Consider the following 14,924-nt stretch of genomic DNA (forward strand, 5'->3'; position numbering starts at 1 on the left):
TGTGAATTTCGATGACTAACTTTCCAAGAACGATTGAAGTGATGAGGTAAGTCAAATTATGGATCAATGCGCCAAATATTGTGGCATCGAGTTTAAACCACTCGGCTACCAAAAGAATATGAATATTCGACTCACAACAAGTCGAGATCAATTCTCGCAGCTTCTGATAACATGGATTGTGAAGACAATTCTAGTTTAAATGTGACAAAGCGAGTGATCCTGACCCGAGGTCAAGCAGTCTCCATCTTGTGGAACAGGCGAAAACATGGACTGTGCTAATCCGTGTGCACGCCAAGAGGGAAGCTCGCGGACCTCCCCAGATAGCTCAAAACTGTCTTTACAATCCATGTTGTCAGAAACTGCTAGAGAATAAAAGCGAGTGATCCTGACGTGAGGTCAAATAGTCTTGATCTTGTGGAACAGGCTAAAACACAGACTATGCTAATCCGCTCACATGCCAGGAGGGTAGCTCCCGTACCTCCCCTGACAACCCAAAACTTATATTCTTTGGAAAGTTTTTCCCTCCCCAACTTTCTTTTTTAGAAAGTTTTTTTTAAAAAACTTTTCTTGCTCAAAAGTTCTAAGATAAAAGTTACCAAACAAAATTTTGAGAAAAAAAGTTACTGAGAAAAAGTTATTGAGAAAAAAAATTTCATTCAGGATTTGGGCTGTTATATGGGCAGCGCATGGTGCGCGAGTTGGTCGCTTATGGACCCGGTGAATCAGGTTTTTTGCTAAAACACACCCTTGAGAGAGAGAAGAGAACAGGCTATTTGGGCCCAATTTTCTGCTTGCATGGTCTGGTGTTGTATTTGGGTCCATCCGTCCCCAAAAAGTATCAATACAACCGGCTCGGCCCATTATCCCTCCATGTCCTCCACCCGCACACCGCCTCGATCTAGAAAATCGGACCATTGTTCGCCAATCGAACGGCTCGCAAAACCCCCAAACGACAAAATTCACACGCGTACCCCCGCAGAATCACCAAATACCGACAACCCCCCTGAAAACCTGCCGCTTCCGTTCTCCGCTCTTCTCTTCCTCACCGTAGCTTAAACCCAAACCCTCCGCGGCCGCATCCGTCTCTCGATCCTTCCGGAACCTTCCTCCGCGCCATGGCCGCCTCCAACGCCCCGGAGGGCTTCGCGAGCAGGAGGACGTACGCGAGGGAAGATCTTGAGGCGCTCATGGGCGCCCCGTCGGGGGAGGCGCAGGCGCGGCTGTGGGCCCAGGTCTACGCCGCCCTCGCCGCCACGGGGTACTCCGGCGAGTACGACGGGCTTCTCGACGCCGAGGATTCGAGGAACAGGAGAGGAAATAAGGGGAGGAAGGCTGCGGGCGGGGGAGGCGCTGGGGGTGGCTGGAAGAGGCCCATTGAGGCGGCGCCCCGGTTCTTTGGTGCGGCTCTTCTTTGTTCTTGCCCATTACGAACTTGTCCGCAAGATTGAATCATTTTGGGTGTAAATAATGCAGGTATTGATTTTCTTACGAGTTCTTGATTCGTTATGTGATCCTTCTTGTAGATGTGGCAGATATTGGTGCGTCGAGAAATGGGGATTTGGGGGTTTGCCATGAACATCGATTGGAGGCTGTTCATGACCCTACTGGGGCGTGCGGAGTGATTGAGGAGCTGCTTGATCAGGGTGAAGATGTGGAGTATGAAGACGACAGTGACGATGACTACGAGGGCATTCTGAAGCCTGCTTTTGCGGTCGACGGGGACCCTGATTTCGAGTCCGGCGAGCCGCTTGATGGCTTCGAGTATCTTCGGCGTGTTAGGTATGCTTTGCTTATGGTTTTCACTCATCTTTAGTACCCATTATTATGATGTCAAACAAAGATGCATATCACTTTTCGCTCATCTGTGCATTTCATTGCATTATGTGGTCAGTATTACCCCAACTAGTGACTATTGGTAGAAGCCTCTGTGGCAGTAGCACCCTAGTACCTGCTGCTTGATTTTTCTTTATGTAATTTTGTAGGCATTAAAGGGCCCTTTTTCTATTGGTTGAGTGTTGAATAAATGAATATCTAGTATCTTAGTAAAAGATCAATATCTTCCAAGAATAAATTTATTCCCTATGGCTTCAACATATGAACCTATGAGAATTATAGCATAGTTATATTTGCTTAGTAGGATTTCTATAAACTTATTGACCAAAAACAGAAGGAAATATTGGCAGTTCGTTTTGGTGAAGCTTACCTGAAGCAACTAATGGTTAGAAATAGGAGAGAATATGGACTAGATGTATTTGATAAATAGGATCTCCCAGAACCCACCAATCTGAACTAGAAGGTGTAATGAATAGCACTTGTATTTAATAATAGCCCCATGGGCAAAATATATAGAGCACATGAGTGTATAACGGAAAAGGACTCTACTAATGAATGCATATCCTAACATGTAAAGGATTCTATATTCCTAACATATCCCTCAAATGTAAGGCGTATGCAATAATGTTACATTTGAAAGAGTGTACACTAAGTACTAAACTTAGATAATATAAAATTGATACATCCAAAATCTATCACTTCAAAGCCGTCGTAAAGTGGAGCCTTGGTAACCTATCAAATCAAGTCGAAGAAGTGCAAAACGAAGCACAAGAATAGAGTCGTGATGATGACAACAAAAGAATTCGCAAATAAAGCGATGACGAGTAGCAAGATGACATACAAAGTTGTCACTAAAGCTACAGAAAGACCTAGATAGCATTGTTGTATCAATAATGATGGGAAAAGATTAGCTAAACAAAGACGGAATTTGGCTAAGCACAAAAGAAATCAGTTGATTGACTCGTACGACATTGATGAACTCTAAGAGAGGTTAAGATGTGGACTCAACCGAAGTGACGACACACAAGAAACAAACAGCAACACCCAACACAAAAGCTTTTAGCTCGGAGAAACCAAGGAGCGGCCCAATAGGTAGCAGAAGCAGCATCAGGAGCAGCATTGCAGCACCAAAGCTATGCCTCCATAGGCCCAAAAGAGCACGCGTACATGCCATTGTCAAGAAGAAAAGGACACCAACATGGTCCATGTGTGTCCCAAAAGGTCTTTGTTAGGAAAGAAAACAGAGAGCACATGGTTACGATAAAGAAATAGAGACCACACATGAACAAATAGAGTCCCGGTGGCTGCGGCCATGCGCCCAGCTGAAGAGTCGGCAACAACGGCGACTTGAAGAGCCGGCGACGGCGACGACCTGAAGAGCCGGTGGTGGCATTGATGGCCGCGGCCACTTGCAAATTCCCGCCAAAGAGATCGATCCCATGGTCTCCACATCCTCGCCAAGAAAATATTGGCAATTCATTTTAAGCTTGACCTAAAGTCAACAATGTGGAGGAAAATAGAACTATAAGATATGAGCTGTACCAAGTAATGGCTAGAGAAATAGAAGGATTGCATATTTCTTCAATGTTGGGTATATTCTTTTTTCCTCTAATAGGATACATTCTTAGGCTTAGTCAGATAACCAAAAAATATTTGATGCAAATGTTCTAGTTACAATAAGCAAGAAGTCAACTTTCATTCATTTGTATAAGATTTTGCTCTTATAAGAACAGACATCTATGTATGCAAGATATTACGTATATGATAAATGTAATTGCAATATGCAATGCAACAACAAAAAGAAATCTCTGAGCCAAAATATCACATATACGTATAGATCAAAGCAAGATGGGTAAAACTATTTACAAACTTTATTATACAGTATGGATCAAGAGGTGGGTTATCATTGTTTATATTGTGTCCAAAAGTTACCTGATGGTTTACGTTTTTTTGTTAGGTTACAATTAGTACCTTTGTGGAGAACTGGAGATAGTAATGTGTAACACTATTACACCTGTTTTGTTCTCAGATGAATTGAAATTGATATATTTTTTTTCAATTAGGTTGTTTGGATGTCCTCCAGAATTAGAATTGGAATTGGCAATTGATTTCCATGGAATTGGACACCAACTGACAGGGGACCCTCACGATACCGAGACTATCAGGTTCAAATCGAGTGAAATCAAATATGAGGGCTTGATACCTGTTGCCTCCGGCACCTCCGATCCTTCGGTAGCCCCTTCTTACCCAAATATAACTGTCGCTGTCGAGTTCTGCTGGTGCCACCTCCTTCCCCACAATGCTGAGATCTATCGGCACAGTCCCCTTCTTCGCATGTCCGGCCAACGCTGTTGAGATCTTCCAGCACCACCTTCTTCCCCATGTTCGGCTAGTTGCTACTGCCCATCTTGTTTGATGCATCTTTCTTCCCAAATTGGCTCAATGCTTCTGCTTAATTGCTTTGCTGCTGCCTCTTTCTTCTTCACCAAATCTGACTGCCATGCTGCTGCCCGTTTGCTCTGTTGCGCCTTGATGCCCTCCTTGAGTTGTGCTCAAGTCGTCACGTAGGCACCTGACCACATTTTGCTCATTGGCTCCATCCTCTCCCCTTTCTGCAGGTGCTCTGGAGGTGGGGAAGTCCAGGTGCACAGGACATGACGATGAGGTGCAGGTGCACGGGACATGATGATGAGGTGCAGGTGCACAAATAACTGAGAATCTCGGTGCGGAGGCGCATGTGCAACCAGCAAGTTCGATGGTGTCGCCTTGTTTTGTTTCTATTCTAGTTAGTTGAGATGCAATTCCATTTGAATGGCAACGAAAGAAGAATTGGATTTGGTCAATCATTCTATTTCCAAGCTACTATTTCTTTGACAACCAAACACAAAAATTGAAATTAGATAGCAATTCAATTCCCCTTGGATTTGAATTGGAGGCTCAATCTAGTTCGTTCTTAGAACCAAACGGAGCCTTAGATTTCTAGTGATACCCTTATGGGTTGCTAGGTTGTGGATTATCCTGAATTTTGTGTGTTATAATTTTCTTTGCTTCTTTTCCTGTCCTTATTGTTCCTGATGTTTATAAATTCTAGCATGTCAGACTTTGTGAGTATCTATTGATGATTGAGAAGCATTGTCATGAAGTAGTCATGTTACACAGCTTCCAATAAACTAGAGTTTCTTTTCATACAGTCATGATTCCAATGAAACTAATGAGAATATATGCATAGTATTGCATACTAGTGGCTTCGTGACCTTGCACTGCAAAACTTGGGCTTCTACAAGCTTGTTTTATTCGTCATGTAGCTCATGTATCATGTCTTCTGGAGTTGAAACACAAATTCTAGAGTATATATGATAATATTAATTAGATAGCATTTCATCAATTTTGTACTGTTTGTTAGATATAGCCTTTGCGAATTGCGAGCATCAACTATTATATCTGCAAATCATGTATATACAGTCTTATATATCTATTTCTTATTTGTCCAATGTGCAGTCTGAAGGGTTGCGGGTAGGCTACGCTAGCACAAAATAAATTTTCTCTACCGTATTCAACCAGGAAGCCATACGAGTAGGGGATCATGAATCGGTTACCACTTGACGAGCAGTGCAGCGGAAGAAGAGTTGGAGCAGACCAATCCAACGTCGTGCGCGTCAAGTAGTCGATCGTCAACCTCGTCCCGAGCACGTCCCGAGCAGATCAGCACCGCAATAGTAGCAGCGCCTCTACGGTATCCACACGTACAAGGATGGAATCGCCGTGCGCCGGTGTGCTAGCACCACGCGCCCGGCTAGGGTTTCGAAGGGAGTTCGGGAATAGGAGGCGGCCAGGGTTTTTGGTGGCAAGATCTGTTTTTCTGAAAAAACTCAATGCGCCTTGGCCCCTGCCTATTCTTATATAGAGCACGCTAATGGGCCTTTAATCAACATTAAAGCCCATTATGACTCTAAACCCTAATGGTCCTTTAATCAACATTAAAGCCCATTAGCAGATCCAATCCGCACACTCGATCGCCTCTAGGGCATATTACCAACACAGTCTTGTCGAATATCGAAATATAGGGTATATACGAATAAGGAGGACATAGTATATGGACAGGGTATATCGAGCACATGTATGACAACTCCGGATACTATGGAACCGAATCTGCAACACCTGATATACCTAGAAATCTAGAAGACGTATACTAGGAAGGTCTCGATTGGTTACCCAACTCGAGAACGGCTAGTATCTAAGTCGGATTCATCTGCTTTATCATGGTAAACAAGATGAAAGACTCCCTACCGATTACGACTGGATAGGAGGCGGCATATTAGCCCTATATAAAAGCAGGGACCCAGACCCCAGGGAAAAAGAGATAAAACTTATGCATCTGCAACTCGACACAAGCACCAAGACCACAGGAGGTATTCAGTGACATCATCCTTAGTTTACCTTAGATTCGATCTATTCCCTGTAATAGGTCTAGATACAATATTTGTACTCGAGGGAATACATACACATCACCATCCATACAAGACGTAAGGTATTATTCCAACTGGGGGTATGAACATGTCTACATTGCGTGTCTCGATTTGTGTTCAATCTCTGATCTCGAAGGTACCTTAGTTAATTATGGATATATTATCAGTAACTAATCTTCGACAGCTGGCGTGCCAGGTAGGGGCTTCTTCTGCTTTTCAAGATTGATCATGTCTTGAGTTCACATCCGCACTGGATTCTCTGACACGATTTTTACGACCACTTCGAGTCGGCGGAAGCCATCTACTCATCGCCTCCTGCCGAATCTGAGATCTTTAGAGCTATGGTTTTCCGCTGGGACAATCAAGATGGACTGATCCACAGGTATTCTTTAGTCCAGCCCATTGGACACATACCGTGAGATGGGACATCTCGACTAGGATCCTAAGGAGCCTAACGTTCTCCAGTGCATAGACACCGACAGCGAGGGTGAGGATCAGGAGAGTGGCAACGACAATTCGGTCGACAGCTAGAGTAGTCGAACAGATCGATTCATGTTCATGGCTCGAGGAGTTGGAACCTCATCTGACCATCTAATGGCGGTAGATCAAAACATCGTAGAGGCTAATGGCGCTAGGATCCCCGCGGACCTGGCAGCGGCAACCACCGCCCACGATATTCCTGTTTCTAGTTTTATACTAGTCTTTTTCACGTTATTATGGTTGTTCCGAGTGGTTACTCGAAGGCCAACGCATCTAATCATTTATCTAGTTGTGTTTTCAGGTGTTAACAGATATTCGGTCAACTAAATGTGAGGATGGTTATAACATTTTCTAAACAGTGTTTGTATCGATAAGGAAATAGCCGGTAGTAGCATAATAGACAGGCAAAATATCAGTAATGTTTACAGACATCCTCAAGTCACGGAACAAGTTTTAAATGTTTCGAGTCAAGTCAGTTAGAAGGGCCACCCTCGCTCTCGTCGTCAAGCAGGCTAAGTGCTAAAGAATCAACGAAGGTTGGGATCTAAGACTCAATACTGTGAATGATGTCTACTACTTCTTCTGCTGAGCACATGAACCTCTTCGTCACTACTGAGGTGTCGAGGTTGGGGTTGTAGCTCTTGAGGAGATCAAGCATTGTCTTGGTGTTTATGGAGGCTGACTGGTTCATGTGGTCGAGGGTATACTCTCTCAGTCTTTGAAGCAATGAACCGTAGTGTCCCGCTCAGTAGTCCTGGCATCCCAATCACTTTCTGCTTTCTTCGGAGCATCGACCTTTGCATCCCGCTCAGCTTCTACTTTCTTCAAACCCTCAGCCATGGTTTCTTGATCAGCTTTCACTTTCTTCGAAGTTTCTTTGAGTCTTGTCAAGTATTTATCATTTTCGTTGATAGCTTTCATCACATCATCAAGAAGGGTTACTTTGTTTTCTAAGGAAGATTCAAGATCTGAGAAGGTGAGCAAGGGCAATTATCATTAGTTGCTTGTTGTTCGAATCACATACTAGTAATCTGCGTGTAAAATTGACCTTCAATCCTCTTTTGTTGAGTGGTTAGCTCACCATCCTTTTCCTCGAGAATTTTTTGGTAGCTCGTGGAGTCGATCGCCAGAAGTTAGGTCTTGGCAGCTTCTGCTTGGGTGCAAATAGCCTCAAGGTAAGATTTCATTGTCGCCTATGGATCAACGGCCGGTGGGCTTACAGGAGCCTCGGGTGCATCGAGTTTTAGGCTTGGTTCAGAAGCATCTGCTTAAGTTTGCTCTATTTGAGGTGGTGTAAGTGGCGCGTCAGAAGAAGCCGGAACTGGCTAGCTAGCTAGATCGCTTGTTTCCTTCTCCTTCGACTTCTCTGGGTATGGTAACCTGCCATCAACTGGCTAAGAAACATGAAGGAAGACTGCAAACCAAGACAAATAATCAGACCTAACATTGTGGTGATTGGGTCACGGGCAAAAACACTTGACTTGTGCCTTTTGATGGTAACTTTCTTCATCATACTGGCAATCGGTATCGGTTGTATTGGAAGGGCCATCTAGGGGTCAGATGAATCCAAACTATCATTGCCTGCATGAAACCAGCCCACAATGATTCATCAGCATTCTGGATTTACCGAGCCAATGCTGGGAAGAATGACCAATGTGAGGGGGCTAACTTGATAAAGGTTATCTTTCTTACCGAGTCATCAGATGTATCAGTTACTCGAGGAGGTGATTGAGGAGTGGCTCCGGTTGTCTCTTGTAGAAAAGCCACCCATATAGACCAAGCGTTAGCATGCAAGTACTCGATAGCTAGAGTAGTGACTAAATAATCACCTAATAGCTCGATGTTAGTACCAATTGGTTTCTTTACCACGAGCGCTTGAGGGGCACTGAATCATATAGTGGAGATGATCAATTGGTGTTTTCCCCTTGTCACCGGTTCAGAAGAGGAAGCATCATCCAGGTCAAGGGCCTCAGTCGTCAGGATGTGATCTTGATGAAAGATTGGAACCTGAAATCAAAAGGTCGAATCAGATTGAATAATTAGTAATCAGCGCTGCTCTCTTATTTGAGAAATCCCCACCTCTGGTTGAGGATTCGCGAGGGAGTAGGGTTGCACAAAGCATTCTTGTGCTTCTTCAGAGAAATTTTGCTCAATCGAGCAGCAATATCTGGAGAAAACAAAGTATAAAAAGAAAGAAAAAATCACTCGAAAGAGCTTGACTGCGATAACAGAAGCAACAAATTGCTATATAAATCTTACTTGACTAGGTTTGGGCCTAGCAGTGCTCAAGTGGGTACTTGTGGAAACCTTTCTTCCTGAGCTGAGTTAGGGGGTTACTGTCGAATATCTAACTATAGGGTATACACGAATAAGGAGTACACTGTATATGGACAGGGTATACTGTGCACATATATAACAACTCCGGATACTATAAAACCGAATATGTGGCACCTGATACACCCAGAAATCTAGAATACATATACTAGAAAGGTTTTGATTGGTTGCCCAACTCGAGAACGACTAGTATCCCAGTAAGATTCATCTGCTTTGTCATGGTAGATAAGATGAAGGATTCCCTATCGACTACAATTGGGTAGAATTGGCATATCAATCCTATATAAAACGGGAACTCAGACCCTCGGGGAGAGAGAGAGGGAGAGAACTAATGCATCTGTAACTTGACAAAAGCATCAAGACCATAGGAAATACTCGGCGACATCATCCTTAGTTTAGCGTAGATCCGATCTATTTCATGTAATAGGTCTAGACACATTGTTTGTACTCAAGAGAATACATACACAATACCATTCATACATGACGTAGGGTATTACTCTAATTGATGGTCCGAACCAGTCTGCATTGCGTGTCTCGATTCGTGTTCAATCTCTGATCTCGAAGGTACACTAATTAATTACGGACATATTATCAGAAACTAATCTTCGACAAGTGTTATCTATGTGTTTTTAAACAGCAAAATAGAAGAAAATTTCATGTCAGATATGTCATTCATTTCATATTTGAAACTTTGTGGGATCAATCAGTAGCAGAAATGCGTGGCATTCTTATTTTACTTCAGTTGTTGCTTGTCAAACAATTGACCATTTATCTGAAAAATAATATTACTTTGACCACGACCCCTTTGTCATTATTTTACAGGTGGGAGGCTAAACAAATTCCTAGAGTGAAGGTGGCCAAGATAGATTTGAGTGCAACTAGAAAGGATCAAACACCTTATATGCCTGAAATTCCTGATATACCAAAGTGCTCACCTGATTTGCGAGCATCAAAGCAATGGGAGGATGCATTTATTACCCACTTTTCGGAGACCAGGCTGGTAAGCTATCTTGTGTAATTTATGTATTCAAATACTTATGTTTCCAATTCAAATATGCAAACATGCCTAATCACTTATAGCTCTTGGCTTTTTTTCATAACTATCTTCATAAAAGACAACACCCTCTGTTTGTAAAATGGTTTCTTGGTTTCTCAACTCGTTGACATATTTTTCTATTTTGTTGAGCCTTCAAATTTGAAGGGCACATGAATAGTGCAATTGTAATTCTGTGGTTCCCTCATTATTCCACATGGTAATGAGCACTTCTATTTTATCACATATATTGCTTTGTTTTAATGGTGGAACACATGGCATCCTTCCTTCTAAGCAGAAAAGGTGTAAGAACAGGACTAACCTGAAAATCTGACCACTACGATACTGATAAAATGCCTTGTTACACTATCAGTAAGCATTACTCTGTTTTGATGTCTGCCTTTTTAGTTGGCTTGCTTTTTTGTTACATACAGCAGTGAGCATTTGCTCCTGCCTTAATCTTTGTCTACAGCATGATTAAATAGTATATATGTCATCAAGCCACCAATACCATCAGTAGTTCTATGATGTCACTAGGTAAGGGCTGGTATGATAATACTGCTTATGCCTGGAACTTGAGTGCTTGATTATCAGCCGAGATAATAGAGATTCACAATCACGTTAGCTTTTTGTACCACTTGTACGAAATCATTGTTGCCTGTTGTATCATCTTATTTCCAGAAATCTGCAATGCTAGATGACACCCAAAAAAGTTCTTGGATATTATTAGTGATGATCTGAACTTGATGTTTATACAATTTGGAGTTCACTGTATCATCTGCATAATTAGCTTCTTCACAACATATACTGATTTTATATGTGCTGGATGACACCCAAAAAGTTCTTGGATATTATTTGCGATGATCTGAACTTGATGTTTATATAATTTGGAGTTTACTGTATCATCTTCTGCATAATTAGCTTCTTCACAACATATACTGATTTTATATGATTACTGTTTCCATCAGGTGTTCTCTGAGCTCGACAGCTCTGAGGAACCATCTATATCTGACATGAGAAAAAGCCCATCAAAACCTGGCAGCGGTTCGGAGCCACAGACTGATCCGACGCTGACAATGCTTCGCAACATGGATGCAGTGTCGAGAGCTGCGACACTACGGAACTACATTGATATGATTCAGAGCTTGGATACACTATCAAGGAACAACTGCCTGTGGCTCTTTGCACTCTGTGTTGCCCTGCACACTCCCTTAGACGCAGAGACATGTGCCTCTCTAATGTCCTTGCTGCGCAAGTGCGCAACCATCCTTGCCACCAAGTCGGAGATGGACGACGAAGTTGTAATGCTGAATATACTGATTGCAATATCTGCAAGGTATTTTGGGCAGTATGAACATAGATATGACTAGGAGATCGGGAGCACTATGCATGTTGAATTCTTTTTATTACAATGGCGCACGTTTTGTATTCCCTGAAGACAGTTTATGGCGGCAGAATATATGTGGAATTAGTGTTCTCTAAGTGCATATCATATCGTTTTGTAATGGCTAATGCGGAGAAATACCTTGGAGATGGCCCTTTTATCCTTTTTGAGGGATTGAGATGGGCCTTGTAAGATCCTGAAGTTGGTGTGTGCAGTGTGGGGCTTCGAGATCGGTATTGTAAGTTCCTGAATGGACTGGCGGAGTGATCTAGAGCCTTTTTTTCAATTACATGAAGAAAAATATACATGCGCACACATTACCCCAGACACACACAACAAGCGAGTGCATTCTATCATATGTCCGAAGAGTACAGACCACCGCGGGCATCTGTTTTTAACAGTGAACACACGTGTGTGTACAGATGTACACTAGTATTTGAAGTTTTGAAACTTGGTGGACGGACTCGTATCTCTTAAGATTTCACTACCTCAGCGAGAGAGGTGCTTTTCCGGGTGATCTTGAACTTAATACGCGCCACAGACTGATACCTAGCAGAGGTTGGCGGACGACCAGAGCGACCTGAGGCCTCTATTTTCTTCCGCTTTTAAATATTTTTCTATTGAAACGGCGCTCCATTTTATTCTGCTTTTAAATATTTATTTATTGAAACAGCGCTTCAAGAGCAGAGTGCTCCATGAGTGCCCATTCCCTACAACCTACCACTACTACCTTCAAATCGTACCTTCTCCCGTAACCAGCGACAGGTTACTAGTCCATGGCTAGAAGAGATTGTTGCATCTGTACATCACCATGTCGTATTTCTAGAATGCTATGTGCAACGAAGGATTTTGAATAACCGTCGCTACGTTCTCCCGAACACTTTTAGTTGTCAAGAAGGCACAAAATACAAACAACACTTGTGCCATCCACTCTAGTAAACACACCTGTTGTTTGTAATATACGTCCACGTTACCTGTCGTCTGTAATATATGTCCACGTTATCTACAGTCAGCCATATAACATACGCGTGAGCACTGAGCACTAGAGAACTTATGCGTATTCATAACAATAAAGGCATCCACAACAATATACAGTATGTGAAAAATGGACAAAGAAGACTCACCACCCGTCACTTATGTTATCTCATATTGGGATCAGATATTTACCCGTTACAGATAACAGATAATAGGTCCTGGATCGTAATATTACCCGTCAACTATAACATGAGTGATGGGTAATAACTGAACATGTTCCTTATGACTTGGTCATAAGTAATGGATCTTCCTGCACTAGGTATAAGTGACAAGTCATGTTACGACCCGTCACTTATGACTTAGCAAAGGTGACGAGTCTCTTTGGACCAGTTATAAGTGACGGGTCGTAATATTACCCATCACTGATTACTTAGATCTGTTTTAACACATAACCAGCTACTGTGTGGGCGAACAGTTACTCAATAGTTCCGCTCGTACAGTGCTGACGATTCTCACCAGCTCCGGTAGAGATTTTCTAATATCTTGTTGATTTAAAGTTTGAATTGGTGCTAGGTCTTTTAGGTTTGCATCTCCCCTTTTCTCCTCCTTTTATTCTTCTCTAATACCTATTTGGTAGATTTGTTGCGCTTTAAGTTGTAATCGGCTATTTTACATCTTTATTCAAAATCTTAGTATAAGTGAGTTGTATTTATGTTAGATTTGATAATAGGTTTGCCCGATCTACCGTGAGATGTTATAGATCTAGTGTATTTGTATGTAATTTTTAATCGCATGCTTAACCATAAAATTAAGGTAATTCTTTATGAAGAATGAATATTTTTATATTAATTGTAGATGACAGACAAAAGTTGGATGTACCTTGAGACCCGAACTTGTTCGGAGTACCTGAGCGGGGTGAAGCATTTCATGAGTGCTGCCTTGGCGGATATGAAAGATCGTGGTAAAATGACATTGTATTATCCATGTCCCGACTGTAAGAATGATAAGAAGTTTTCGAAACTAGACAATATCCATGCACACTTGATCATGTGTAGATCTAAAAAGAATTATACATGTTGGAACAACCTCCAATGGACTAGTTATATCAGCTACTAGCTATAAGGGATATTCATGACATCTACATGTAGCAATATAGACACAACCTCCAATTGACTAGTTAGCATGCTATCTAAATTTATTAGGGATAAGCATGTAATAAAAGACTTTGCATTCATCTTGAAGTGTGCTATATACTGATTACTAATTAGTAGCTAACTTTTCTCTTTATTCATTCATTGTCTCCTCCACATAGGTAAAAAATTTACGTGGACACCATTATAGATAGCTGACATAGACTATAGGAGATGCTCTAAAGACCCTAGTTGCTTACAATATGCATCCACATTATTTACAAATTGAACAATCAGACAACTTATTATGCATTTGCATTAGGTACAACAAACATTCAATAATCTTAATTTTCCGTCCTACTAGCCGCTCTCTCTCTTCCATATCCTCTCTCCTTGTGACTTGGAGCTTGCGCCGAATGGCAACAAATTTTCTACTTCCCCTTGCCCTCCTCCCCTTTCCTCTATGTAAGCACAAATACAGTATGCAGAGGTTATAGCCTACTGAAGCTGGACTGTTATGGATGTCCTTAATAGCTAAGTACGTACAGTGTGATATGTTACAACTTACAATGTACTTCTACAACGTCCAGAAGTAATAAGTGTAAAATCATAAGCATGATTAGATGAGATGCATCTAATGTTCTAGATACAAACATCTATATATTAGGTTTTTGCTTTATAGGGAATGTAGGTATGTATCGACTAAGAAGTTCACATAATCCAAATACAGTAAAGTGCACCAATTTGCAAAAAAGTAAACAAACAATACACTGTATTTACATATTCTTAGGACCATCTTCTACTAGCACATAATTAGTGAATGTAGACGGAGTGTGATGGTTTTTTAGGACCTGTCACTGACAAAATACGTTCAAACGGTTGCTAAGACAGATGTATCTATAACAAGACCGCTATCTTGGTGTGTCTGAACTCACAGATGGTCTTTTACAAATCCATATGTTTCTATCATATAGGCATAGAGAGTGTTTAGGAAAACTTTTCTATGTTATTGTCACTGATGGTTTCTTGTAAGATATGTCTGTCTCCGTATGATAGACACATACGGAGTTTATGAAAACCTACCTATATTTAAAGACCTAGAAATTGTTTTCAATTTGACTACTTGTTTCCCTTGGCTCGTTGGCTTCCCACACACACAACCCACTCGCCTGGCTCTTTGGCTTCCCACATACACAACCCACTCGTCTTCCCTCAATATAAAGCGACGAGGAGTGTTCATCTTTCTCACTCGCCATCCTAGTGTTCATATCTTCCACACACAGCTACTA

At 41.9% G+C, this 14,924-nt stretch overlaps 1 protein-coding gene across 1 annotated transcript; it reads left to right on the plus strand.

Moving 5' to 3' along the window:
- Window positions 1-994: 994 nt before the first annotated feature.
- On the plus strand, window positions 995-11,677 carry LOC133887367 (uncharacterized). The gene is made up of 4 exons (XM_062327299.1): window positions 995-1,398; window positions 1,524-1,779; window positions 9,936-10,113; window positions 11,115-11,677. Exons 1-4 carry the CDS (start codon window positions 1,116-1,118, stop codon window positions 11,514-11,516), a joined length of 1,119 nt encoding a protein of 372 aa, XP_062183283.1. The 5' UTR covers window positions 995-1,115; the 3' UTR covers window positions 11,517-11,677.
- The last annotated feature ends 3,247 nt before the right edge of the window (window positions 11,678-14,924 follow it).

This window comes from Phragmites australis, chromosome 12, assembly GCF_958298935.1.
Source record: "Phragmites australis chromosome 12, lpPhrAust1.1, whole genome shotgun sequence".
Taxonomy (NCBI): domain Eukaryota; kingdom Viridiplantae; phylum Streptophyta; class Magnoliopsida; order Poales; family Poaceae; genus Phragmites; species Phragmites australis.